This window comes from Schistocerca nitens, chromosome 2 (genome assembly GCF_023898315.1).
Source record: "Schistocerca nitens isolate TAMUIC-IGC-003100 chromosome 2, iqSchNite1.1, whole genome shotgun sequence".
Classification (NCBI taxonomy): Eukaryota; Metazoa; Arthropoda; class Insecta; order Orthoptera; family Acrididae; genus Schistocerca; species Schistocerca nitens.
The window spans coordinates 489,729,625-489,756,896 of NC_064615.1; the positions used below are offsets into that span (position 1 = coordinate 489,729,625).

Genomic DNA, 27,272 nt, shown 5'->3' on the forward strand with positions numbered 1-27,272 from the left:
GGATTAGCGACCAGTTGCTGCTAGACTGGATACTGTAATACCTACAACCAACAAAAAGAAACGCAAAGTAGGCCTCTATCTATTTAGAAAAAAGGTGATAAAAATGCTCTTAACGCCTTTTCTAAGAGACAGTCTTCACTCCTTCCGATCTGACCATGTAAGAGTAGAAAAGTTGTGGAATGACTTCAGAGAGATAGTGTCGACTGTAATTGAGAGATATGGACCACATAAATTAATAAGTGATGGTGCTGATCCCCCATGGTACACAAAACGGGTCAGATCGCCGTTGAAGAAGCAAAGAAAAAAGCATGCCAAATTTGAAAGAACGCAAAATCCCCAAGATTGGTAAAGTTTTGCAGAAGTTCGACATATAGCGCGTACTTCAAAGCGGGATGCTTTTAATAATTTCCACAACGAAACTGTCACGGAAACTGGCATAAAACCCAAAGAGACTCTGCTCATACATAAAGCACACCAGCGGGAAAACACTGACGATAGTGCCACTAAAGCAGTTATTAAACACGGTTTTCCGAAACTCCTTCACCAAAGAAGATGAAGCAAATATTCCTGAATTCTAGTGAAGAACAACTGCCAACGTAGAAGTAAATATCCTCGGTGTAACAAAGCAGCTTAAATAATTTAATAAAGCCAAGGCCTCCGGTCCAGATTGTACACCGGTCAGGTTCCTCTCAGAGTATACTGATGCAATAGCTCCACATTTATCAATTATATAAAACCGCTCGCTTACAGAAAGATCCGCACCTAAAGACTGGAAAATTGCTCAAGTCACACCAATACCCAGAAAGGGAAATAGGAGCAGTGCGCTAAATTACAGACCCATATCACTACCGTCGATATGCAGTAGGGTTTTGGAACATATATTGTGTTCGAACATTATGAATTACCTCGAAGAAAACGATTCATTGACACATAGTCAGCGACGGATTCAGAAAATATCGTTATTCTGAAACACAACTAGCTCTTTATACTCACGAAGTAATGAGTGCTATCGACAGGATATGTCAAATTGATTCCATGTTTTTAGAATTCCAGAAGACTTTTGACACCGTTCGTCAGAAGCGTTTTCTAATCAAAGGCCGTGCCTATGGAATATCGCTTCAGTTGTGCGACTGGATTAGTGATTTCCTGTCAGAAAGGTCACAGTTCGTAGTAATAGACGGAAAGTAATCGAGTAAAACAAAAGTAATATCCGGCGTTCCCCAAGGAAGTGTTATAGGCCCTCTGTTTTTCCCCATCTATATTAACGACATATGAGACAATCTGAGTAGCCCTCTTAGATTGTTTGCAGATGATGCTGTCATTTACCGTCTTGTAAAGTCATCAGATGACCAAAACGAATTGCAAATTGATTTAGATACGGTATATGTATGGTGTGATAAGGGGCAATTGACGCTGAATAAAGAAAAGTGTGAAGTTATTCACATGAGTACTAAAAGAAATTCGGTGAATTTCGATTACGCGATAAGTCACACAAATGTGAAGGCTGCACATTCAACTAAATATTTAGGGATTACAATTACAAACAACCTAATTAGGAATGATCACATAGAAAATTTGAGTAGAGCAAACTAAAGACTGCGATTCATTGGCAGAACACTTAAAAAGTGTAACAGGTCTACTAAAGAGACTGCTTACACCACTTGTCCGCCCTGTTCTGGAGTACTGCTGTGCGATGTGGGATCCGCATCAGGTGGGAGTGACTGAAGACATCGAAAAAGTTCAAAGAAGGGCAGCTCGTTTAGTATTATCGCGAAATAGGGGAGATAGTGCCACAGACATGATTTGTGAACTGGAGTGGCAATCACTAAAAGAAAGGCGTTTTTCGTTGCGACGGGATCTTCTCATGAAATTTCAATCACCAATTTTCTCCTCAGATTGCGAAAACATTCTGTTGGCAACTACCTACATAGGGAGAAATAATCATCACGATAAAATAAGAGAAATCAGGGCTCACACAGAAAAATTTAAGTGCTCGTTTCTCCCGCGCGCCGTTCGAGAGTGGAACGGTAGAGAGACAGTTTGAAGGTGCTCTGCCAAGCACTTTATTGTGAATAGCAGAGTAATCACATAGATGTAGATGTAGTCGGTCATGCGAACTTTTTTGTGATTAACGCCATCTACTTCCCAAACAAGTTTGTCGAGCTCAGCAAGACATCGTCTCACAGGATTATCCCCTAATGCATATTTCAAATTTTTTGTGAATGCTGTCATATGAGCATACAACTTGATACGAAGCCGCATGTAATATGTGTCGTTCTGTGAAGACAGAATGACAGGCAGAGGCGTCACCTTCACAAGTCTGCATACATGATTAAGGGACATTGCTTCTTATGGAGTGCATTTTTAAACTTTAAAAACATGTCATCCTCGGCAAGCGTTTCCAAACATACCAGTTTTTAATTCAATCAATCAATAAGATGCCTCTCAAGAAACTATAGTCCTAGTAAAAGAGTTGAGACATCTGCAGCAAAAAGGTCGTTCGTGTTAATTTTTGCTCTATTGCTCGGAAAGCAGGTGGGATATGATTTTCATCAGGACGTAGTGTTGCTTCTCATTCTTGGAGAATAGCAACAGATCTACATGACTGAATACTGGCTGCCTAATTTTGAAAAGTAGAGGTGTCCAACTGCTTTGTTCTTGAGTTCTTTGTTCTGCACAGTGTGCTAACGGCCATTTTCTTCTGGCTCACTATCATCATCAACATCCAAGCTGTAAAGATGAACTGTATGGTCTGGATTCTGCTTCTCTAGTTTCGGTATGTCTTGGATTTTTACGAGGAATCAAACTCCTTTGAAATTATAATGCCTGTGGACATTTGATGTATTGTAAGCGCTCGGAAGCACTCCATTTGTAGGGCAATTTCTGTCGCTAACCAGAGGTGACAATGTGAAGCAGTACTCATCCTCCTCATCTACATTCTGGACTTTAAATACATTTTTTTAGCAGTAATATCTTTCTGAAGAGGGATGAAGCTGGACCAACCAGTAACTGGTTCATGGACATGTGATTATATATCGAGGTACATAGTTGAGTGCCTTACCAAAGCTCTTTCCTGCATTTCGAAAAAATGGCCGAGTATCACACTCTTAGAAACGACTTTGCGATTGAATCACATCATGGTATCACACCAGGCTTCCCCGAAATTCGGACTTTGCTCTTTTCATCACTAACACCACCAAACTCTCTCATATGGTAAGTCAGCTCACAATATAGAGCTGACTCTAGAGGCAAGTCATACAACAGTCGACTGGGGCGTTCTGATGGATGTCGAAAGGGAAAATCGCCAGACTGAAGGAAAAGACGCATGATGTAGCTGAGAATACTGCTAAGCGGTATGTCCTAGAGGAAGACCTGTAACACACCACCAATTTGCATGACGTGCACAGTGACTGGCCTCTGCGTCCAGAGCACCTAGTCCCACAATATAGTTCCGTCTCCAGGCTGATGCAGGGGAACATGCAGACACACATTCTGCGCTGCAGATATCTCCAGCAACGCCTCAGGTTGGGGATGAAAATTGTTAGAATCACCTATGGCATCTCCTTCGACCAGTAACGCTGGTTGAAAGAGTACATTTATTCTTTGAATACCGCAAAATATGTTTAATTTATGGTTGGGATGGGCGTTAGGGCGCAAGATATTACATCGCCATGTCAATTTTGAAGTGGACCAGCATCTTCAATCAAGAACTGTTCGCTGTGGATATGGTTAAGATTTCAGTGCCATTCAAGAAGCCGATTTATATGGGTATGAGTATTCTTGATTCTTCAAACTCCACATGTACCGCTTTCACTACGAGTTTGCAAACCCAATCTTCGCTGATCCCAACTTACGTTATAGGAATACAGTTCCATCCTCATACGTACTTTTCAAGAGTCTTTTGGCCGAGCGGTTCTAGGCGCTACAGTCTGGAACCGCGCGACCGCTACGGTCGTAGGTTCGAATCCTGCCTCGGGCATGGATGTGTGTGATGTCCTTAGGTTAGTTAGGTTTAAGTAGTTCTAATTTATAGGGGACTGATGACCTCAGAAGGTAAGTCCCATAGTGCTCAGAGTCATTTGAACCATTTGAACAGAGCGTGTTGGAGGGTGCCCTGTACCTGTGCTGATCATTTTCATTACTGTTCCACTCGCAAACAGAGCGAGGGAAAAACGACTGTCTATATGCATCCGTACGAACCTTAATCTCTAGTATCTTCGTAGTCCTTGCACGAAATTTACGTCGGCGACAGTAGTATCATTCTGCAGTCAACTTCTAATGCCGGTTCTCTAAATTTTCTCAACAGTATTCCTCCAAAAGAACGTTGTCTTCCCTCAAAGATTCCCACTGAAGATCCTGAAGCATCTCTTTCATACTTGTATGTTGATCGCACCTGCCTGTAACAAATGTAGCAGCCTTCTTCTGACTTGCTTTGATGTCTTCCCTTAATACGACCTAGCGCAGATCAGACACTCGAGCAGTGCTCAAGAATGGGCTATACTAGTTTCCAACGTTCTGCCTTCTTTCCAATAAACCGAAGTCGACCATTCGCCTTAACTACTACAACCATGTGCTCGTTCCATTTCATATCGCTTTGCAAAGTTACTCCTAAATATTTAACCGATGTGACTTTTTCAAGCAGTACGCTGCTGATGCTGTATTCGAATGTTCCGGGTCTTTTTTCCCTACTCATCTACACTAACATATTTTTCTACTCGTACATTTAGAGCTAGCTGTCATTCATCACGGCACTAGGAGTTTCGTGTAGGCCATCTTGTACCCTGCTACAGTCACTCAACGACGAGATCTTTCTGTACATCACAGCATCACCAGCAAGCAGCCGCAGCTTTTTGTTTGTCCTCTCCGTCAGATCATTTATGTCAGCAGAGAATAACAGCGGTCCTATCAAACTTGCCTGGGGCCCTCCTGACGATACCCTTGTCTCTGATGAACACTCGCCATCGAGGATAACGTACTGAGTTCTGTTACTTAAGAAGTCTTCGAGGCACTGACATATCTGGGAACCTATTCTGTACGGTTGTTCCCTTGTCAACAGTCTGCAATGGGGCATCATACCAAATGCTCTTTGGAAATCTAGAAATACAGACTCTGTCTGTTGTCCTCCAACCTTAGTACGAGGATATCATGTGAGGAAAGGGCAAGCTGAGTTTCGACCGAGCGATGCTTTCTGAAACCATGCTGCTTTGTGAACAGAACGTTTTCTGTCTCAAGAACTATGCAGCAAACCGATGTTAAGGACTTTGGTCTGTAATTTAGCGCTTACGTTCTTTTAGCCTTCTTATACAGGGTGTTACAAAAAGGTACGGCCAAACTTTCAGGAAACATTCCTCACACACAAATAAAGAAAAGATTTTATGTGGACATGTGTCCGGAAACGCTTAATTTCCATGTTAGAGCTCATTTAAGTTTCGTCAGTATGTACTGTACTTCCACGATTCACCGCCAGTTGGCCCAATTGAAGGAAGGTAATGTGTTGACATACGACTCATTTCCCTACAATACTAGCATCAAGCATATCAGTACGTAGCATCAACAGGTTAGTGTTCATCACGAACGTGGTTTTGCAGTCAGTGCAATGTTTACAAATGCGGAGTTGGCAGATGCCCATTTGATGTATGGATTAGCACGGGGCAATAGCCGTGGCACGGTACGTTTGTATCGAGACAGATTTCCAGAACGAAGGTGTCCCGACAGGAAGACGTTCGAAACAATTGATCGGCGTCTTAGGGGGCACGGAACATTCCAGCCTATGATTCGCGACTGGGGAAGACCTAGAACGACGAGGACACCTGCGATGGACGAGGCAATTCTTCGTGCAGTTGACGATAACCCTAACGTCAGCATCAGAGAAGTTGCTCCTGTACAAGGTAACGTTGACCACGTCACTGTGTGGAGAGTGCCATGGGAGAACCAGTTGTTTCTGTACCATGTACAGCGTGTGCAGGCACTATCAGCAGCTGATTGGCCTCCACGGGTACACTTCTGCGAATGGTTCATCCAACAATGTGTCAATCCTCATTTCAGTGCAAATGTTCTCTTTACGGATGAGGCTTCATTCCAGCGTGATCAAATTGTAAATTTTCACAATCAACATGTGTGGGCTGACGAGAATCCGCACGCAATTGTGCAATCACGTCATCAACACAGATTTTCTGTGAACGTTTGGGCAGGCATTGTTGGTGATGTCTTGATTGGGCCCCATGTTCTTCCACCTACGCTCAATGGAGCACGTTATCATGATTTCATACGGGATACTCTACCTGTGCTGCTAGAACATGTGCCTTTACAAGTACGTCACAACAAGGGGTTCATGCACGATGGAGCTTCTGCACATTTCGGTCGAAGTGTTCGTACGTTTCTCAACAACAGATTCGGTGACCGATGGATTGGTAGAGGCGGACCAAGGCCATGGCCTCCACGCTCTCCTGACCTCAACCCTCTTGACTTTCATTTAGGGGGGCATTTGAAAGCTCTTGTCTACGCAACCCCGGTACCAAATGTAGAGACTCTTCGTGCTCGTATTGTGGACGGCTGTGATACAATACGCCATTCTCCAGGGCTGCATCAGCGCATCAGGGATTCCATGCGACGGAGGATGGATGCATGTATCCTTGCTAACGGAGGATATTTTGAACATTTCCTGTAACAAAGTGTTTGAAGTCACGCTGGTACGTTCTGTTGCTGTGTGTTTCCATTCCATGAGTAATGTGATTTGAAGAGAAGTAATAAAATGAGCTCTAACATGGAAAGTAAGCGTTTCCGGACACATGTCCACATAACATATTTTCCTTCTTTGTGTGTGAGGAATGTTTCCTGAAAGTTTGGCCGTACCTTTTTTAACACCCTGTATAAAGGGGTCAGCTGCACTATTTTCCAATCGCTTGGGACTTTGCTCTGGGTGAGAGATTCGCGACAAATGCAAGCTATATAAGAGTAGAGTACTCTTTGCAACGCCGAAATCGTGCTCCATCCGGAAGTGGCAACTCTTTCAGTTGCTTCTCTACGCATATTAGCATGTCTTCCATATGTGAGCCCGTGCGAAGATCAAATGAAGGCATGTTTGTATGATTCTTCTGCGTGAACGATTTCTTAAAAGCGAAATTTAAAAGAGCAGCTTTCCTTTTGGTATCTTCTACATCCACACTGAAAATGTCGAACCTACAACACGCAGTTGTTCCAAACTAAAGTGACTAGATGAGACAGACGCCACATTTATTTTGGTGTATTTAGGTGGTTTCTATTATAACTTGCAGTATGCCGTTCCAAGGTAAAGATGCATTGAAGATTTATAACAAACACGCCATCCTCATCATTAAATATCAGGTAATGATGCATCAACGATATAAACCTTCAAAGTGCCGAAGGAAGTAGGTTTGTGCGTTTTCGTCCTGTTGTGTACTCATGTGTGTTTTTTTTTTATCTTACCGTTGTTAACGTTTCTGGGAGTATGTTATGAATGCCATAGAAGTGTGTTCTGCAATGTTCGGGGTAGATGAAAAGGGCTGTTTATGGACGACATGACCGACCAACCACTCTGAGGGATCTACGCCGAATCGCCATTGAGGAGTGGGACAATCTGGACCAACAATGTCTTGATGAACTTGTGGATAGTATGCCACGACGATTACAGGCATGCATCAATGCAAGAGGATGTGCTACAGGGTATTAGAGGTACCGGTGTGTACAACAATCTGGAGTACCACCTCTGAAGGTCTCGCTGTACAGTGGTACAACATGCAATGTGTGGTTTTCATGAGCAATAAAAAAGCGGGAATTATGTGTATGTTGATCTCTATTTTCTGTACAGGTTACGGAACTCTCGGAAACGAGTGATGCAAAACTTTTTTTGATGTGTGTATTGACTTTAGTAGCCATAGTTGCTATGATGACATCGTGATCACCAATCCCTGTATCTATACCGATACCGTGGGTAAGGGCAGGTCCGTTTGTAGCTATAAGGTCTATATTAGCGTGTAGGCTGTCGAAGTAGCTGCTCAAGACGCTTTTCGAAAAACGTGTTGAAAAGCATTTCACAAGACTGTCTGTCTATACATTCTGTAATAAATCCACTGACATTTCGGTCTATACTCGGTAGATTAAATTTATCTTCAACTAATATTGGACGATCACCGTATGCCCAACCTACTGACCGTAGTCTTTGTTTGAGCGACTCAAAATTTTTATAGCGGAACTTGGTGACCAGTAAAACATCCAAAAATTAACATGATTTCACCTAGACCTGTTATACGTGGTAACTTCACTGTCACATTAGGATCCGACAATATTTTTGTCAACTGCAATGAAAACTACTCCTTCTAAGGTGCGTAAACTGACTTTCCGATATACAATCCATGACTCGCTAAATATCTCACAGCTTTCTGCTTCGGGTTTCAGCTAGCTCTCGGTCCCAAGAATAATTTTAACGTATGAAATTTCCTGGAGGACAATAAATTTCGGAACTTTGTTGTGAATACTCGATAATTTACTGATAAAATTTTGACAGTTGAAATGCCTTAACTCTGAACACGGTCTGATATAGCAGTATGCATATCGTCTGGTAAGTATTCATTAGACTACTTCGAATTACCACATACCCTAAAAACACCCATGTGAAACCCACAAGCACACTGCTACCTGAATAGCTGCTTGCTTTGTGTGGTGCAGCCCTGACCTATGAACAGTAGTTCTACAGTTCTCCATCCGACAATACAAGTCCAGAAATCTGCAGCCAAGACCATCCCAGAGTCGACGAAGCCTTTAATTGAGATCCTCCACTCAGCTCCAAACCAAAGGCCCCTGATCAACTCTGTGATCCATGCTGAAAATTGTAAGCCCTACTTGCACCTCCCACGCAAGGTCAGCAGTCTTCACCACTTCCTCTAGCCGCCTGTATGAACTGAGGATGGCCTCACAACTCAAGTGACAGGTATCGTTGGTGCTGACATTAGCCACAACTTGCATAGTATTGCACCCTGCACGCTCGAAAACCACGTGAAAGGCCTCCACCATTACTCAAATGAGTTCCCCGTAGCAGACATACCAAGTGCACGTTGGTTTTATTTCTGTCTCTGAACCCTATTTCTCTAAGGGTCTCCATACCGCACCTAACGTTGGAGCCCCCAGTAACTCAGTAACTAGCAATTCCCATGCCTCAGTGTACCTGCTCAGAGCCTGCTGAAGGAATGGCCATCTGTCCACCCACAGCGCGAATAGGCTAGGCCAGACAATGAGTCTCCACGTTGGCCCTCCGCCAAAAGTGACATGAACGTGTTGCCACGCACCATGCACAGAACTTTTTGGCGAGACAAGCGATACCTGAAGTGTCCCATGTGACACAACAGATTCTCTGTTACCGTTACACACTGAGGCAGCAGCCTGAAGATGGACGACTGCAGCCAAAAGTGCATTCAGCTCTTCGCAAAATGTAGCCAGCTCCTCCTGCATCTGCATGAACCATACACACGTCCTACCCACCCTATCATGACTGGTTCAAGAAGTAAATCATAAAATACCAGACAGAACCTAGATATGCAACTTGATACCCTCCTAAAGTGTCGCCAATGGGGGCTGACGCCTTAATTTCCTATGTAGACTGTTTCATCACTGAGTAGAATGTAGCGATCCATATGAAGTAATTAGATACAAATCCCATTCGAGGCATTTGGATATACAGCCATATCATATGTCAAAGATGTATACTTACCACATAGATGCAGGTGCCACTTAGAGTCAGACTAAGAGTGTGCATCATGCAGCTTCAAAGGCTCTTACAATCGAGGATGACAAGAGGTATCTGCTCAAGAGGGAGGCGCCACTCCACATATGGTACACCAAATAGCCTTTCTACCAAGAGGCCATGGGATATATAGCGCAATTGCAGCTGAAAGTCAGGTGTCAAATCATGACACTTCATCGTGGGGGAGCCACCCATACTCACACAATTACCTGGGTGATTGAGTGCCTGTGTGTGTGTGTGTTAATTTATAGTGGCTCTGTATGAGAAAGAGTTGGATGAACTGCTTGTCATAGGTGTGTGTGTGTGTGTGTGTGTGTGTGTGTGTGTGTGTGTGTGTGTATGACTACATATCATATGTACTTGTAAACATTATATATGATCTTATGTGGGGTTTCTCTTCACCTTGCTGCTTCCAATTCCCGTTTCCCATACCCTACGTCGTAAACAGAAAAAAATATCAGAAGGAAACTATTAAAATGTAAATATTATAAGTAGAGATTGAAAAATTATTGTTAACAAATTTTATGGCAAAAATTGTTAACAGACCACAAATTAATTTGTAGAACTCCATTATTATTTCCTAACTCTTATCCTATAAAGAAAAAATTACTGCTTTTAACGAATCTGATGGTCCTCTCCCTATGGTGTCCAACATTTAAATGAAGCCACCCACTGAAGTGCTCTAATTATAGAAGCAGGAGAGAAGTATAAGGAACAGCTTCAATCCCATTAGTCCAGACTTTACGAGCATCTTACCACCTGCACATCATATTATTGGTTCCCAGAAGTCCTTATTAGCCGAGTGAAATGGTTCAGGGCAGTACATCAGGTAGGAGGAGGGTGATCTTGAATATACCCCCTCTCTAGGTCTAGTGTAACCTGACTCCAGAAGTCCTTATCAGGTTCATGGACAGGTTTTGGAGGGATGGAGGGGTGTGTAGGCAGGATGTGTAACCTGACACTCATATCTGACAGTCATGGTCAAGGTCGTCTAGTCTGCGCATTTGCCTCATGTGGAACCTAATACCTCCTCTCAAGGCCAAATGTAAACTGACACTGGAAGTGACGTCATCAAACCGGTTAAAACCGATTCTGAGCTCGAACCAGCAGTACCTCAAGTGTGTGAACAACAGGAGGGTTTCCCTGGATGACCTTCAATAGAACTAGTCCAACTGCGTAACACGACATCGCAAGTGACGTCATCAAACTGTTTATAACCGGTTCTGCGCCAGAACCTGCCCTGCTATCGTACTGGTCCTATAAATCACGTTATTGTATATTTTGAATAGCGCACTTTCAAATCACGTCCCTGTAAATTGTGTCCCCTTCATATGTAAAACTGGCACGGCTTTTCTAGTGTAAGATACATAAATTTCCCTTTTCAGACCCATCAGACACTTGGTTTTGAAAACTGTAATTGGCTCACCCAAATTGCTGCAGGCCATTTTTACTCTTCTACTCTGCTACTGAGCAGTAATTTCTGATAAATTAAATATCAACTTTGTGCTGAACTGCAGCTCTATGACCACACAACAGAATTGTAAGGGTTGCTGCTTGGACTTAAAGCTTGGTAAATAAACTCTCAAAAAATTATTGTATCTTCAGCACTAATATGTAAAAGGTACGAGGTTAAACTATCATGCGTGGCGGACAATGTATTACCTTTCACGACAAATTGAAGCTACAGATTTCAATATTTTTACATATTACATATTACACCATTAATAAATGTTGGCAAAGTGACAGTGTGCAGTGATGTGCGCAGACACATAATTGTTTCCTTTAATTTCTGGAGAAAATAAGTTGTTTCACCAGTATAACAGGAACTGCCTTATCGGGTAATACGTTACAAGCGAGAGAAGAAGTCCGTTAGGTGAGGTTGGCCCTACCTGAGCAGATGCTGCTGGGTGGCCGAGCTGAGCGCCCTGATGTTGATGGCGGTGGAGTCCGACATACCGCCGCCGAAGCCCAGCATCCGCTGGAACTGCTGGCTCGTGTCCACCCGCAGGCGCACCGCTCCAGACCGCAGCTCTGCAACCACACAACAGGACTACAGCAAGACTGTTATCAGCAACATTGCTTTGGTTCAAATGGCTCTGAGCACTATGGGACTTAACTTCTGAAGTCCTGTCCCCTAGAACTTAGAACTACTTAAACCTATCTAACCTAAGGACATCACACACACCCATGCCCGAGGCAGGATTCGAAGCTGCGACCGTAGCGGTCGCGGGGTTCCAGACTGTAGCGCCTAGAACCGTTCGGCCACCCCGGCCGGCCAACATTGCTGTGTTTGACTGTCTGTTGTTGTTTTGTCTATTCTTTCCATAAATTTCTATGCTGTTTAAACCTCTTCGTCTGTATGTAGCATGTGCAACGTACATCCATTTTAATCTGCTTGCTGAAGTCAAGCCTTGCTCTCCCTCCCCCCTAAGACTTCCCCCCCCCCCCCCCCCCCGCACATACATAAGTACCTGATTACAAAACTGACATTTCGATGGTTCCTCAGGATTTGTCCAATCAACCCCACCCTTTGATTTAGTAAAGTTGTGTTCCACTGTTTCTTTCTTCCTGATTCGACTCACTATCATTTTATGAATCAGACGTGTACCCAGTCTAATCTTCAGCATTCTTCTGTAACTACATATTTCAAAAGTCTTCATTTCCTCTTATCTTTACAGTTGATCATCCATGTTTTACTGCCATACAATGTTTCAGTCCAGTGAAATACTTTCAGAAGGGACCTACCGATCATTAAATTTATTTTCATAATTTTTCCGATAGCAAGTCAGTATTTTTCTTACTGTTAAAACATTTTTTTGCAGTCTTCTGTATGGTTCGATGTAGCACCCCCACGAATTCCGCTCTCCGATTAGCACTTACAAACAGCGTCCTCTGTTATTTGATATACTCCAGTCTCGGTCTTCCTCTACAGTTTTTACCCTCTACAGGTTCCTCTAGTACCAAGAAAGTTATTCCCAGATGTCTTAACACATGTTCTGTCATCCTGTCCCTTTTTCTTGTCAGTGTTTTCCATACATTTCCTTCCCCGCCGATTCTGAGGAGCACCTCCTCATTCCTTACCCAATCAGTCCACTTAATTTTCAACATTATTCTGTAGCACCATACCTCAAATGCCTCGATTCTCTTCTGTCCGTTTTTCCCACAGTCCATGTCTCAGTATCATACGGTGCTGTGCTCCAAACGCGCATTCTCAGAAATTTGTTCCTCGAAATAAGATCTGTGTTTGACACTAGCAGACTTCTCTAGGCCATGAATCTCTTCTTTACCTGTGCTGAGCTGCTTTTTATGTCCACCTTGCTCCGTCTGATATGTGATATTTTACTGCCTAGGTATCAGAATTCCTTCATCTACTTCGTGATCACCGATCCTGATGTTAAATTTCTCGCTGTTCAAGCCTATTAATCTAATTTCCCTAGTATTATCCGACGTCATTCATCTACTTTGTCTTATACTTTCAACATTGCAGCACAGTCAGCAATCGTGATAATCTAATATATAAGAAACTATGAGCATCGATTGCGGTAATGAAACCAAACTTTACCTAGGTTTCAGCCCAAATAATTGAGCCTTTTTCAGAAGATATACCTGAATCTATAATTTCTCTAAGAGGGCATTTTTAAAATATGACTTACGCCTATTCAGGCTGTTTTAGTTTTATTTCTAGACCCTGCCCTCTTAGACAAATTATAGATTCAGGTATATCTTCTGAAGGAGGCTCAATTATTTGAGCTGCAACCTAGGTAAAGGTTGGTTTCACTACCGCAATCCAGGCTGATAGTTTCTTATATATTACTTTGTTTTACATTTATTGACATTAAGCTTATAATCGCTCTGCAAGGTACTATCCGCTCTGTTTTCTTAGCTGTCTCTGTCATAATTACAATGTGACTGAGTAATGGAATGGAACATCTACGTAAGGAGACAAGAAGTTTAATGTCATATGCTGTGGGTACACTCAAATATGACGTGAAAGTGGGTGAAGAAGTGGAAACCCTCGGCTAGGCATGATGGCCAAGAAGTTCAAGAGCCTCAATACACAGGGGTGGCAAAAGTCATGCGATACCTCTTAATATCGTGCCGGACCTTCTTTTGTCAAGCGTAGAGCAGTAACTCGACCTGGCCTGGACTTAACAAGTCGTTGGAAGTCACCTGCACAAATATTAAGCCGTTCTGCCCCTACAGCCGTCCATAATTGCGAAAGTGTTGCCGGTGCATAACTTTGTGCACAAACTAACCTCTCGATTATGTCCCATAAATATTCGATGGGATTCGTGTCGAGCGATATGGGAGAGGGGGGGGGGGGGGGGGGGGACCAAGTCAGTAGCTCGAATTGTCCAGAATGTTCTTCAAAGCAATCGCGAACAATTGTGGCCCAGTGACATAGCACACTGCCATGTATAAAAGTCCCATCATTGTTTGTCAACATGATGTCCATGAATGGCAACAAATGCTCTCCAAGTAGTCAAACATAACCATTTCCAATCAATATTCGGTTCAGTTGGACCAGAATACCTAGTCCATTACATGTAAACAAAGTCCATACCAGCATGGAGCCACCACAAGCTTGCACAGTGCCTTGTTGACAATTTGGGCCTATGGCTTCGTGGGATCTAAGCCACACTCGAACCCTTCCACTCGCGAAAGCACTTTGTCAGTGGCACTCGACAACTGAGGACGCGCAATACGTCTTCCTTGGCACTAGTGTGCTTGCGGGTGAGTTTGCATACGGTATTGCACAATTTAGGTTGGATGTTATGTATCAGTTACCTTGTTTCATTAGCGCTGGCTTTTCCTGGCCAAGAACAAAATGGTTCAAATGGCTCTGAGCACTATGGGACTTAACTTCTTAGGTCATCAGTCCCCTAGAACTTAGAACTACTTAAACATAACTAACCTAAGGACAGCACACACATCCATGACAGAGGCAGGACTCGAACCTGCGACAGTAGCGGTCACGCGGTTCCAGACTGTAGCGCCTAGAACCGCTCGGCCACTCGGGCCGGTGGCCAAGAACAATTCATGCCCTAGCTGCATTAGTGAAAATAATGGTGGTACAAAATATCAGTAGCACTTCTGCAAAGTCAAGGAAAACGAAGGCAGGACGTAACAATTATCATAATCCCGACTCATCTTTGTTTTTTCAAGATTGATAACCTCGGTGTTTTTATTAGTTCCTGCTGGTGTTGTTTCACAGGCTTTATGCGTAGTACCCGGTGTAAACATTGTGCAACAGGGCACAGAGGGGAAGGTACGAGTGGTGGTCAACTGTCCTTGGCAGTACGAAACATATCTCAATCCGCTGGTTTCCAAAGATAATAACATTTCAAACCACTGATGTTCAAGCCTTATACCATCGCAGTCGGCAAACCTTATCCTTTTTATTAATTCTCCCTTACCTTCAATTTCTTTTCCGAATTTCCCCTACCAGTTCTACACCATACTCTATGAAGAGGATAAATAACATTGGGGGTTGGGGGGGAGGGGGTACGTTACAACGTCCTACTCCCATTTTTACTTGGTCCTTTTCACATCCGTCAACTCATAACTAAAGATTGGTTTTTATACAGGTAGTCAACAATGTTCACTACTTGAGAATTTCAGACAATGTTTTCCAGATAACATCATCAAAAGCCATGAATGTGCGTTTGACTTTCTTCAAATTACCTTATAAGACGTGTCACTGTTTCAGTATTGAATTGAGCGCTGCTGCATCTCACAATGTTCATACAGGGTGTTTCAAAAATTACCGGTATATTTGAAAGGGCAATAAAAACTAAACGAGCAGCGATAGAAATACACCGTTTGTTGCAATATGCTTGGGACAACAGTACATTTTCAGGCGGACAAACTTTCGAAATTACAGTAGTTACAATTTTCAACAACAGATGGCGCTGCAAGTGATGTGAAAGATATAGAAGACAACGCAGTCTGTGGGTGCGCCATTCTGTACGTCGTCTTTCTGCTGTAAGCGTGTGCTGTTCACAACGTGCAAGTGTGCTGTGGACAACATGGTTTATTCCTTAGAAGAGAGGATTTTTCTGGTGTTGGAATTCCACCGCCTAGAACACAGTGTTGTTGCAAGACGAAGTTTTCAACGGAGGTTTAATGTAACCAAAGGACCGAAAAGCGATACAATAAAGGATCTGTTTGAAAATTTTCAACGGACTGGGAACGTGACGGATGAACGTGCTGGAAAGGTAGGGCGACCGCGTACAGCAACCACAGAGGGCAACGCGCAGCTAGTGCAGCAGGTGATCCAACAGCGGCCTCGGGTTTCCGTTCGCCGTGTTGCAGCTGCGGTCCAAATGACGCCAACGTCCACGTATCGTCTCATGCGCCATAGTTTACACCTCTATCCATACAAAATTCAAACGCGGCAACCCCTCAGCGCCGCTACCATTGCTGCACGAGAGACATTCGCTAACGATATAGTGCACAGGATTGATGACGGCGATATGCATGTGGGCAGCATTTGGTTTACTGACGAAGCTTATTTTTACCTGGACGGCTTCGTCAATAAACAGAACTGGCGCATATGGGGAACCGAAAAGCCCCATGTTGCAGTCCCATCGTCCCTGCATCCTCAAAAAGTACTGGTCTGGGCCGCCATTTCTTCCAAAGGAATCATTGGCCCATTTTTCAGATCCGAAACGATTACTGCATCACGCTAGCTGGACATTCTTCGTGAATTTGTGGCGGTACAAACTGCCTTAGACGACACTGCGAACACCTCGTGGTTTATGCAAGATGGTGTCCGGCCACATCGCACGGCCGACGTCTTTAATTTCCTGAATGAATATTTCGATGATCGTGTGATTGCTTTGGGCTATCCGAAACATACAGGAGGCGGCGTGGATTGGCCTCCCTATTCGCCAGACATGAACCCCTGTGACTTCTTTCTGTGGGGACACTTGAAAGACCAGGTGTACCGCCAGAATCCAGAAACAATTGAACAGCTGAAGCAGTACATCTCATCTGCATGTGAAGCCATTCCGCCAGACACGTTGTCAAAGGTTTCGGGTAATTTCATTCAGAGACTACGCCATATTATTGCTACGCATGGTGGATATGTGGAAAATATCGTACTATAGAGTTTCCCAGACCGCAGCGCCATCTGTTGTTGACAATTGTAACTACTGTAATTTCGAAAGTTTGTCTGCCTGAAAATGTACTGTTGTCCCAAGCATATTGCAACAAACGGTGTATTTCTATCGCTGCTCGTTTAGTTTTTATTACCGTTTCAAATATACCGGTCATTTTTGAAACACCCTGTAGCATAGGCTGTGCTGTTGCTTATGAGTCGTTCCTGGAAACTCTGAATGACTTCCTGAGAAACTCTCGGTGGGCATCCAGCTTACCGCGTGTTTCACTGAGTGAGCACAATACTAAACTGGAGCGACTAGTCAGTTGTGACTTCGCGCAGAATACCATGGCGATGTTTAGCAAGTACACCATATTCCCAGCGGTTGTTTTCAGTCATTATTAGCGCTTGTGCTTGCGACTTTCGAATGATTCATCCAGTGACTTACAAACTCAACTGAGACAACTTTGTGCAGTATCAGTTTATAGGAATTTGACTTCTCCTGTGTAACAGACAATATGACTGTTTGCATGGTAGCTGCGGCGTTACTCGTTTGGCTTTGCTTCATGGAGTAATCTCTCCAGTTTATTACTGAGCTCACTGGTTCCATAGTTTCAGCTAATGGAGAAGATAAATTGTAGATAATGTCTGTAACTGTTTCTTGTATTTCATTTGTAACGACAAACAACTTTTTCCGTGTCTGTTGGTTCATGGAAAAATAGTGTAATTTCCTCGTTAAGCCTCGTATTCTAAAGAAGTCCTGACATTTTGAAGAAAAGCATATAAGTACATAAAAACAGCAACCGAAACCTAGTGATGCTGTTGGTATCGATTCTTTTATCCCAGTATTATCAAAGTATGATGCAATTGTAATCAGACTTGTGCAAAATAACGTGTCACATGTGCAGAAACGCATTCTCGTCGTGAGCGCTGGGCGATTCCACCCCTTTGTTCCAAAGGGGCGGCCGCCTCAGTTGGCTGTCGGCTGCCGATCTGCACAGTTCAAGCGGTTTCGCTGTTCAAATGGCTCTGAGCACTATGGGACTTAACTTCTGAGGTCATCGGTCCCCTAGAACTTAGAACTACTTAAACATAACTAACCTAAGGACATCACACACATCCATGCCCGAGGCAGGATTCGAACCTGCGAACGTAGCGGTCGCGCGGTTCCAGACTGAAGCGCCTAGAACCGCTCGGCCACCACGGCGTCTCGCTGTTGTCTCTTGGCTACATAACATGACACTGCAGTTCTTCATATTTCGGCACATGTGATTACACGAAAACCCGGCCCCGAATACTAGACTGCTCATTGTCGCCCGCCGTTTGTCATCTTTTACTTGGAAGTCCTTGCGACTACGTTTTGTACTGACAGGTAGTGTGAAGTAAATATCTCACAGAAATGTACCCTCTACAAGAAAGAATCGCAGTAGTGAAGGCGTACCTTTCTACTGGTTCACTTAGGGAAAGGCCAGACATTTTTTTGGAAAGAAGTTTCCATACCAACAAAGATCAGTATAGCATATTACAGGGTCAGTTGCAAACGCAAAAAAGAATCTAGCACCATCCGTGCGTACACCTGCTGTGACAGCAAATATTAGAGCACAAATGATCCAGAACCTGAAGAGGGTTGGGGGAAGAGACCAAACTGCAAGGTCATCGGTCTCATGGGGTTAGGAAAGGACGGGGAAGGAAGCCGGCCGTGCCCTTTCAAAGGAACCATCCCGGCATTTGCCCGGAGCGATTTAGGGAAATCACGGAAAACCTAAATCGGGATGGCCGGACGCGGGATTGAACCGTCGTCCTCCCGAATGCGAGTCCAGTGTGCCAACCACTGCGCCACCTCGCTCGGAGAACCTGAAGAACTTGACACGTAAATTGTCGCGACGAGTGAAAGTTTCGCCTACATGTCTGGTCAATTCCGTTTACACCATATAGGGATGTATATGTCGTATGACTAGGGCCTCCCGCCGGGTAGACCGTTCGCCGGGAGCAAGTCTTTCGATTTGACGCCGCTTCGGCGACTTGCGCGTCGATGGCGATGAAATGATGATGGTTAGGACAACACAACACCCAGTCCCTGACCGGAGAAAATCTCCGACCCCGCCGGGAATCGAGCCCGGGCCCTTAGGATTGACTTTCTCTCACGCTACCACTCAGCTACCGGGGGCGAACATATAGGGATGAAGCCCTACAAAATGGCATGTGTGCACGAACTGAAAGAGGAAGATAAGTCAAGGCATGGAATTACTGTTGACTTTTATCTGTGAGGCAGTCTAAAGGGAAGAGAGTATGCAAATGACTCAGTAACGTTAGAGCCGCGAGGAGTGACCGCACGGTTTGAGGCGCCATGTCATGGATTGCGCGGCCACTCCCTCGGGCATCGGTGTGTGTGTTGTTCTTAGCATACGTTAGTTTGAGTAGTGTGTAAGTTTAGGGACCGATGACCTCAGCGGTTGGTCCCTTAGGAATTCACGCACATTTGAACATCCAACGTTAGAAAACTTGAAGGACAATATTTGTAATGAAATTTTTTAGGAGTGTTGCGGCAATGTTGTGCAAAGTCTATATTAACATGTTAGGACGCGCGCAAAGGTGCACTGAAGCACAGGGAAGTCATTTTCAGTATCCAATATAATGTAATGTAAAAGTCAAGATCAGTTCAGTAAATATACGAGTAGACCTTTGTATTATCTTATTAGTTGTTCTTTTACTATCTAATTATTAAACGTTTGTTGGTTGTTGTATCTACTCGTGGCGGGCAACAATTCGTGTGTAACTGGCGAGCAGTCTGTACTACCGACCGGTTTTTCGTGAGCCACGCTGTTTAAGGAATGTACCAATTGCAGTCATCACGCAAGATGTGGACACAGCAGCAGCGTTTGCGGAGCGTGGCGATCAACTACTGGCGCCTTAGGGATCTCCCTGGCAAAACTGTCGTGTATTGTAATTCCTGAAGCAAAGTTATCTTGCTGCACCTGACAGATGCACATATTGCGATTGATTGCCGGTATAATGGCGAGTGCGGAGGCTGCGGCCGAGATCTGCATGGCAGAGGAGCTGGTTCAAAATGGTTCAAATGGCTCTGAGCACTATGGGACTTAACTGCTGAGGTCATCAGTCCCCTAGAACTTAGAACTACTTAAACCTAACTAACCTAAGGACATCACACACATCCATGCCCGAGGCAGGATTCGAACCTGCGACCGTAGCTGTCGCGCGGTTCCAGACTGAAGCGCCTATAACCGCTTGGCCACTCCGGCCGGCAGAGGAGCTGGTTTTGGTGCCGCTCTTGCCGCTCCTTCTACTTTCCTTGGCCGCTGCAGGGCATCCTCTCTGCTGATGGGGCATTTGCAGGCCTGGGCTTGATGCGCTGTAACGTTACCTGTGTTTGCTGAGGCACAGTAACTGGCTCTGATGAGGATACCTGCCATTTCGTTATGGAGGTGAGAACTAACCATCAACCAGTGTCTCATGGTGGTACCATAAAAGAAATTTACCGACTACCGTGGCTTCATCGCATACCTCGAGGGAGTTCTCATCATCAGTCCTCTACGGCACTCGCAAGAATACCCGCAACTGAAATAGGGCTGCACTGATAACATATCACAATGGTAGGGCTAGGCTGACTGTAGGAGAAGGACACTTCGGACGATGAGAAACTCGTCATTGACGAAAACCGGAAACGAGAAGGGGACAGAGGATGGACGCGAGGGGGCGGGGGGCGGGGGAGTCAGAAAACCAGCAGGTTGGGGCCAATGTGCCAAATGCAAATTCGTTTCCCGCCTTCAAAAACGATGGCGCAGAAGGCGAGATGCACACGTTTAGGCGGAAAAAGGAGTGGGTAACCCCAATCATAGCCTACCTTACCTGGAGCATTTCATATCTTCTCAAGGAATTACAGGGAGTGGGTTGGGGGGGGGGGGGGGGGTTAACAGGGAAACTAACAGCGGTCTACAGCGCCAAGACTACCAAAATACGGGGTCCATAAAGGACTGCCAGAAGGTTAAGATAGAACTCAAGAAAAAAGAAAATGAGTTCCACAAATACTTGATAGATCCGAAATAGGCACTGAGGGTCGTACTAAAACATGTGCCTATAGGCGTGGAGGAGGAAGATTTAAGACTGGACTTAGTCCCAAAAGGATTGTGGTGTCCTCTGTACACCAGTTCTCCAAACCAGCTCAGACAGGGAAGAAAGGACATGGTCAAACTTCTTAATGGTGATAGAAAATAATGAGGAAGCTCAAAGCGTCTTTAAGTTAAGTTTTATGCCGAACTTTCAGGTAGCGGTAGAGTGATATAACAAACTTGAAGATCCAAACCAATACCATAGGTGCCAAAAATACAACCACACCAGCAAGAACTGCAGCTTAAAGCCCAGGTGTGATAAGCGCACAGGTCCTCACCTAATCAAGCCATGCAAAACACCGTTGGGTGGCTTGCGGTGTATAAATGTAGATGTAGATGTAGAGAGGACCGCCGACCCAGTCTGTGGAAACTGCAAGGGCACACACCGAGCAAACTACCGTGTCTGTGAGGTTTACCAGAGATTTTTGCGAAGTTAGTGGCAGCGGAAAACTGCCACCACATCTATCGCCACCTCGACAAATAACTCGCCAAAAGGTGAGATTTGAGCTACAGATAGATCATTTTCCAGCTCTACCGCCAAAACAGGCAGCTTAAACATCCCCCTTCACTTCTACTGCCGCGGTACCACCTCAGAAAGAGAGCCCGCCCCAACAATCAGTCCACCCTCTACCTCACGAGTCCACAGAGATTAATGTAGCTGCCACTGCAGGCACTGAGACAACACCAGATCCACCTCAGGGGGAGGCAGGCACTGGCAGCCATCTTAGTAGTCTGCTAAGGGAACTCACAGTATATAGAGCGTTTCAGAAGTGATGGTCAATATTCAGGGATAAGACAGGAATGATCCTTCGAAACAAAGAAGTCAAGTAAAGATGGGCTGTAAAACGCATCCCTTAAGAGCTACGAGCAATTCTTGATCTTTTATACTGTGAAACAAATCCTTCTACTGCAAGCTCTTTGCTTTCCATATTTTGGGAAGTGGTAGTACGGACCAAAACAAAAGAACTGTTCACTGGGCTCACCTGGGATAAATAGGCCAAAGTGAGTGAGGAGACGCTAAAGGTGGTTCACGCCCAAAAAGATGCTGATCATGGCTGAAGCCGCTATGTCTCTCTTCAGCGATAGCTTCAATACGACACGGGCATTCAGAATTTTAACGTGGAATGCTGACAGCGTTTCTCCCAAAATCCCCTCGTTACAGTCTTTTCTAGACTAGCATGCCATAGATGTCCCTTGCATCACGGAGAAGCGTCCGTCACCGACCAATCGATTCAAGATGCCTCAGTTACTCTGGTCGATCGAAAGACCGCGCAGGTGGAGGAATTTGCGTGGCCACGTTCGAGGCTGCCAGGATAGAGATAAAGGTAGACAATCACATTATTTCGGTAGTTTCAGCATACAAGCCTCCAAAAAGAAAGTACCCCTTACAGGACCTTCGGAGTTTGCTTGGCATTGGTGAACGAGTTATAATAGCAGAGGACTTGAACTCCAAAAATACGCTACTGAGTGTGGGGCACTACAAATGGCAGAAAATGGAGACAGAGACGGTTTATCGGTATCAGTTACTCCGTGGGGTAATTGCTCCCGACGAGCCTACTCATATCCTCCATAAGGCCGACTGCGTGCCAGATATCTTCGACATCTTCCCGTGCAGAGGCCTGTCTTGGAGAGCTGTACCAACAGTTCACTATGAGCTGGACTCAGACCACAGCCCAGTCGTCCTGGGATGTGACAATATCGAAGACACAATGCGGTGTATGGTAAAAACAAAGTTCTTAACTAACTGGGAACAATCTACTGCTCTGTTAGGACACCACGTAAAGGACATACAGCAAATGCGGAATAAAAGAGAGGTGGTCTCGGCAGTCGAGTATTTTATAACCATCCTCCACTTCTGTGCTCCAGGGACAAACACCAGACTGACCAATGAACCCGGTGCTAGGGACCTGCCCCATGATGTCTCGGACCTAATAGTCACTACCGGAGACTGAGGAAGGACTGGCAGCGTTACCGCTATCTCGCCGACCTTTGATAGGCAGTAGGAAATAATATTGGACCAGTAGCTCGCCGGCCGCGGTGGTCTAGCGGTTCTAGGCGCTCAGTACGAAGCCGCGCGACTGCTACGGTCGCAGGTTCGAATCCTGCCTCGGGCATGGATGTGTGTGATGTCCTTAGGTTAGTTATGTTTAAGTAGTTCTAAGTTCTAGAGGACTGATGACCATAGATGTTAAGTCCCATAGTGCTCAGAGCCATTTTTGAACCAGTACCTCGATTGAGGCGAGAGAGGCAGAAACAGATTTTACGCCTGTTTTCGATCGCCTTGTGTGCACCTACATCAGATGGCTAGGGAACAACCAATCCCCAAGTCCCGACAAAGCCCATATCCCTAAATCACCCATCTCCTACCACAATCACTTCATACAACCAATGCCTGTCATTAAATTACTTCCCAACCATCTGGAAAACTGATCAGGTCATAACCTTAGGTAAACCCAATAAGAATCGCATCCTTCCCCAAAGCTATGGACCCATTTCACTCATGTTTTCTAGGGAGCTTACTAGAGTGTTTTGTCCTCAGAGACCGCACCAAATTCCTACGTGACAACAACAAAGACTCACCTGAGCAGTTTGGCTTCCACCCAGAACATAGTACAATTCATCAATTCCTGCGAACACATGTGTAGGACGAGAGATAGGAAACACAGTATTGCAGCAATCTTTCTCGACATCGAGAAAGCCTTTGACAAAGACTGGCATGATGGTTTAATTTACAACTTATACTAGTTAAAAATTCCAGGACACATGATCAGCATGACTGACCCATTCCTGTCGGGGAGGCAGTAGCAGTACTTCTTCAGGTGCGGCAAACATGTCAATACGATCAAAGATGCGGTGGCTGGGGTTCTGCAGGTTTCGGTTCTAGGCCCAATATTGTAGTGATTATACACCAAGGACGTGCCAGAATTGGCAGGTGGCGAAACAGGGCTATATGCTGATGATATTGTGGTCTATAAAAGGCAGATGCAACATTAAGCTACAGGATAACCTAGGCGAAATCGTCCATTGATGCAGCACCTGCCATACCAAGATAAACCCGCAAAAATCCGTAGCACTAATATTCACAAATATGTTGATTCCTAACAGACAGATCTCTGTGGCCGGCAGAGTATTAGAGTGGAGCGACTCGGCGATTTATTTCGGCCTTCAGCTGGATAGACGCTGAACTTTTGCCGCACAAGTTAGTAAGTTCAGAAGCGCTGTTTATAAGGACTCCTCAACGGGAGGCGGGGGCATACTTTAGAGACCAAGTTAGGCTTACATTGGGCTGTCATAAATCTGGTTATATTACATGGTCAATTACTGCAAACACGCATCTGCACAAGCTTCAGACGCTTCAAAATAGCATCATCTACACCACTGCAGATGCAGATCATTACACGCCTAACACACACATTAAGAACGTCTTAGGCGAACCATCGATTCTTACATACATCAAAAGGAAAACAGAAATTCTCTATGAGGAAGCTCCCACTTCGAACCACTATCTTATTCATCAGTTAGGCACACAGTACCCCGACGCTTCTTGTAAGAGACCAATGAGCATTTTAACCAGGCTATTTAGGGCATAATGGACATACAGTCACACATACAAACAATCATTTACATAAATAAACAAAAGCCGTTTTCAAACATCATTCAGTCATGCTAAAAGTCGGATGGTCAAAGCCCTGTGGTGCTTCTAAAGGATAAAATTACAAATAAGAAGGCTACTGTCATCAAAGATACAAAGAAGAAACTTAAAATAACAAAAGAACTCGATGAATATATAATGATTTATGGCAGCGTTGCCCAGAATGTGTGGGCAAAAGCTGGGATAGCTATATTTATTCACAAAAACTGTAATTGGAAAACTGACAATTACAGCTTCAGTAAACCGAATAATTCTATGTGCGTCTGTAATGGCTCATTGGTAAAATTAATAAAAATGATCATCAAATTACATCTAGAGATTTTAACGCACTGTTAAGTAATACGTCTGTACCACGAGCAGTAGAATTATTTCAGAGAGTGATTGCAGTAGCAATGATAATGAACTCAAAGCTATTTGCTTCTATATACCATTTAAAAATCCCAAACACGTTCTTCAGAAAATAGCGTATTTATAAGTACACATGGTATGCATGAGAACATAGGTCAATAATGATGCAATATTTCCTCAGACGACTATACATGGTGAGTCACCTAAAACAGGCACGCGGAAATATTACGGAAATGGTAAGTTTTATTGATGTGTGGTTTTCGCAGAATGGATTGGTTGTCAGGGGCTCTTATTGTTAGCCAAGAAACAGATTGTAATAATATTTAGAAAGCGTATTTTCTGTGCAAACACTTTTTAAATGGTCAGTGCCTACCGACATTAACAGGCTGAAAGTCATGTAAATTAGAATGTCAGTGGGGTTTGTTGCAGGATTGTAGTGCGACTCGTTTACATGATATCGTATTTTTAACACCGACACTTGTTTGTGCCATTCAACCCACGGACCGGTAGTTCCTATGTACGACGTTCTTATGTTTGCTTACAGTGTGCTTTTGTGTTCTTTGTGTGCACAGCAACTTGCTATAGTCAGATAAAAATTGCTTAACAACTGACGCCTGGCACTTGCCGCTACAGCGTTGCCGCACCGGCTGCCGGCTATCGCTCGGTTATAGGTGACATACAAACATGGCGGGTAACTTCACAAGTTCTGTTAATGTGTAACGCAGAGAGATTTGGGAAGCAGCCGCCACGAGGTACGACGGGAATGCGAGATACTCTGTTGTCAGCTGATTTTAAGTGGTCAATGACTGAACTGCAGCAGCCAACGCGTTTTTTAGCACCGAATTTAAACTATTGTTCTCACCTAACTACAACCTTGTGATGTGCAATGTATCCTAGAAACCGGGGGCCAGCAATCAGCGGCACAACTAAATTCACGATCGCTTTGTTCATGGCGATTAAAGCTAACCTCTACGAACAATTTCAAGACGAAAAATTTCGAGTTCAAAGATTAAAAAATTAAAAATAAATCAAGCATTAGTTGGTGACCTGAAACTACCGTCACACTGACTACACGGATTGCCACGTTGCCATCCGATGAGCAGTCCTGGTGGCACTTGCTTGTAGATTATAGACAATACTGGTGGATAGGAAGAAAACTTATGTCAATGATGAAAATGACGCGGCGAAATATTAGAAATTAAAAAAAAAATCATCTACATCAATTAACTGAATAAAAATAATAATGACAGTCTTTTGGTCAGATTCACAAATGGAAAAAAATTCATTATGTTTCACGAGTTTCGGACCTACGATCTTCTATACATCATATCCATATTAAAGTACATACACTCCTGGAAATTGAAATAAGAACACCGTGAATTCATTGTCCCAGGAAGGGGAAACTTTATTGACACATTCCTGGGGGTCAGATACATCACATGATCACACTGACAGAACCACAGGCACATAGACACAGGCAACAGAGCATGCACAATGTCGGCACTAGTACAGTGTATATCCACCTTTCGCAGCAATGCAGGCTGCTATTCTCCCATGGAGACGATCGTAGAGATGCTGGATGTAGTCCTGTGGAACGGCTTGCCATGCCATTTCCACCTGGCGCCTCAGTTGGACCAGCGTTCGTGCTGGACGTGCAGACCGCGTGAGACGACGCTTCATCCAGTCCCAAACATGCTCATTGGGGGACAGATCCGGAGATCTTGCTGGCCAGGGTAGTTGACTTACACCTTCTAGAGCACGTTGGGTGGCACGGGATACATGCGGACGTGCATTGTCCTGTTGGAACAGCAAGTTCCCTTGCCGGTCTAGGAATGGTAGAACGATGGGTTCGATGACGGTTTCGATGTACCGTGCACTATTCAGTGTCCCCTCGACGATCACCAGTGGTGTACGACCAGTGTAGGAGATCGCTCCCCACACCATGATCCCGGGTGTTGGCCCTGTGTGCCTCGGTCGTATGCAGTCCTGATTGTGGCGCTCACCTGCACGGCGCCAAACACGCATACGACCATCATTGGCACCAAGGCAGAAGCGACTCTCATCGCTGAAGACGACACGTCTCCATTCGTCCCTCCATTCACGCCTGTCGCGACACCACTGGAGGCGGGCTGCACGATGTTGGGGCGTGAGCGGAAGACGGCCTAACGGTGTGCGGGACCGTAGCCCAGCTTCATGGAGACGGTTGCGAATGGTCCTCGCCGATACCCCAGGAGCAACAGTGTCCCTAATTTGCTGGGAAGTGGCGGTGCAGTCCCCTACGGCACT

At 44.6% G+C, this 27,272-nt stretch overlaps 1 protein-coding gene across 1 annotated transcript in view; it reads right to left on the reverse strand.

Moving 5' to 3' along the window:
• LOC126236432 (lysosomal acid glucosylceramidase-like) overlaps positions 1 to 27,272 on the reverse strand; it is a 143,702-nt gene that overhangs the window by 84,079 nt on the left and 32,351 nt on the right. Inside the window, exon 3 of the mRNA XM_049945735.1 lies at positions 11,647 to 11,788. Within this exon, the coding sequence (XP_049801692.1) occupies positions 11,647 to 11,788 (142 nt within the window). The remainder of the gene's footprint in view (positions 1 to 11,646; positions 11,789 to 27,272) is intronic.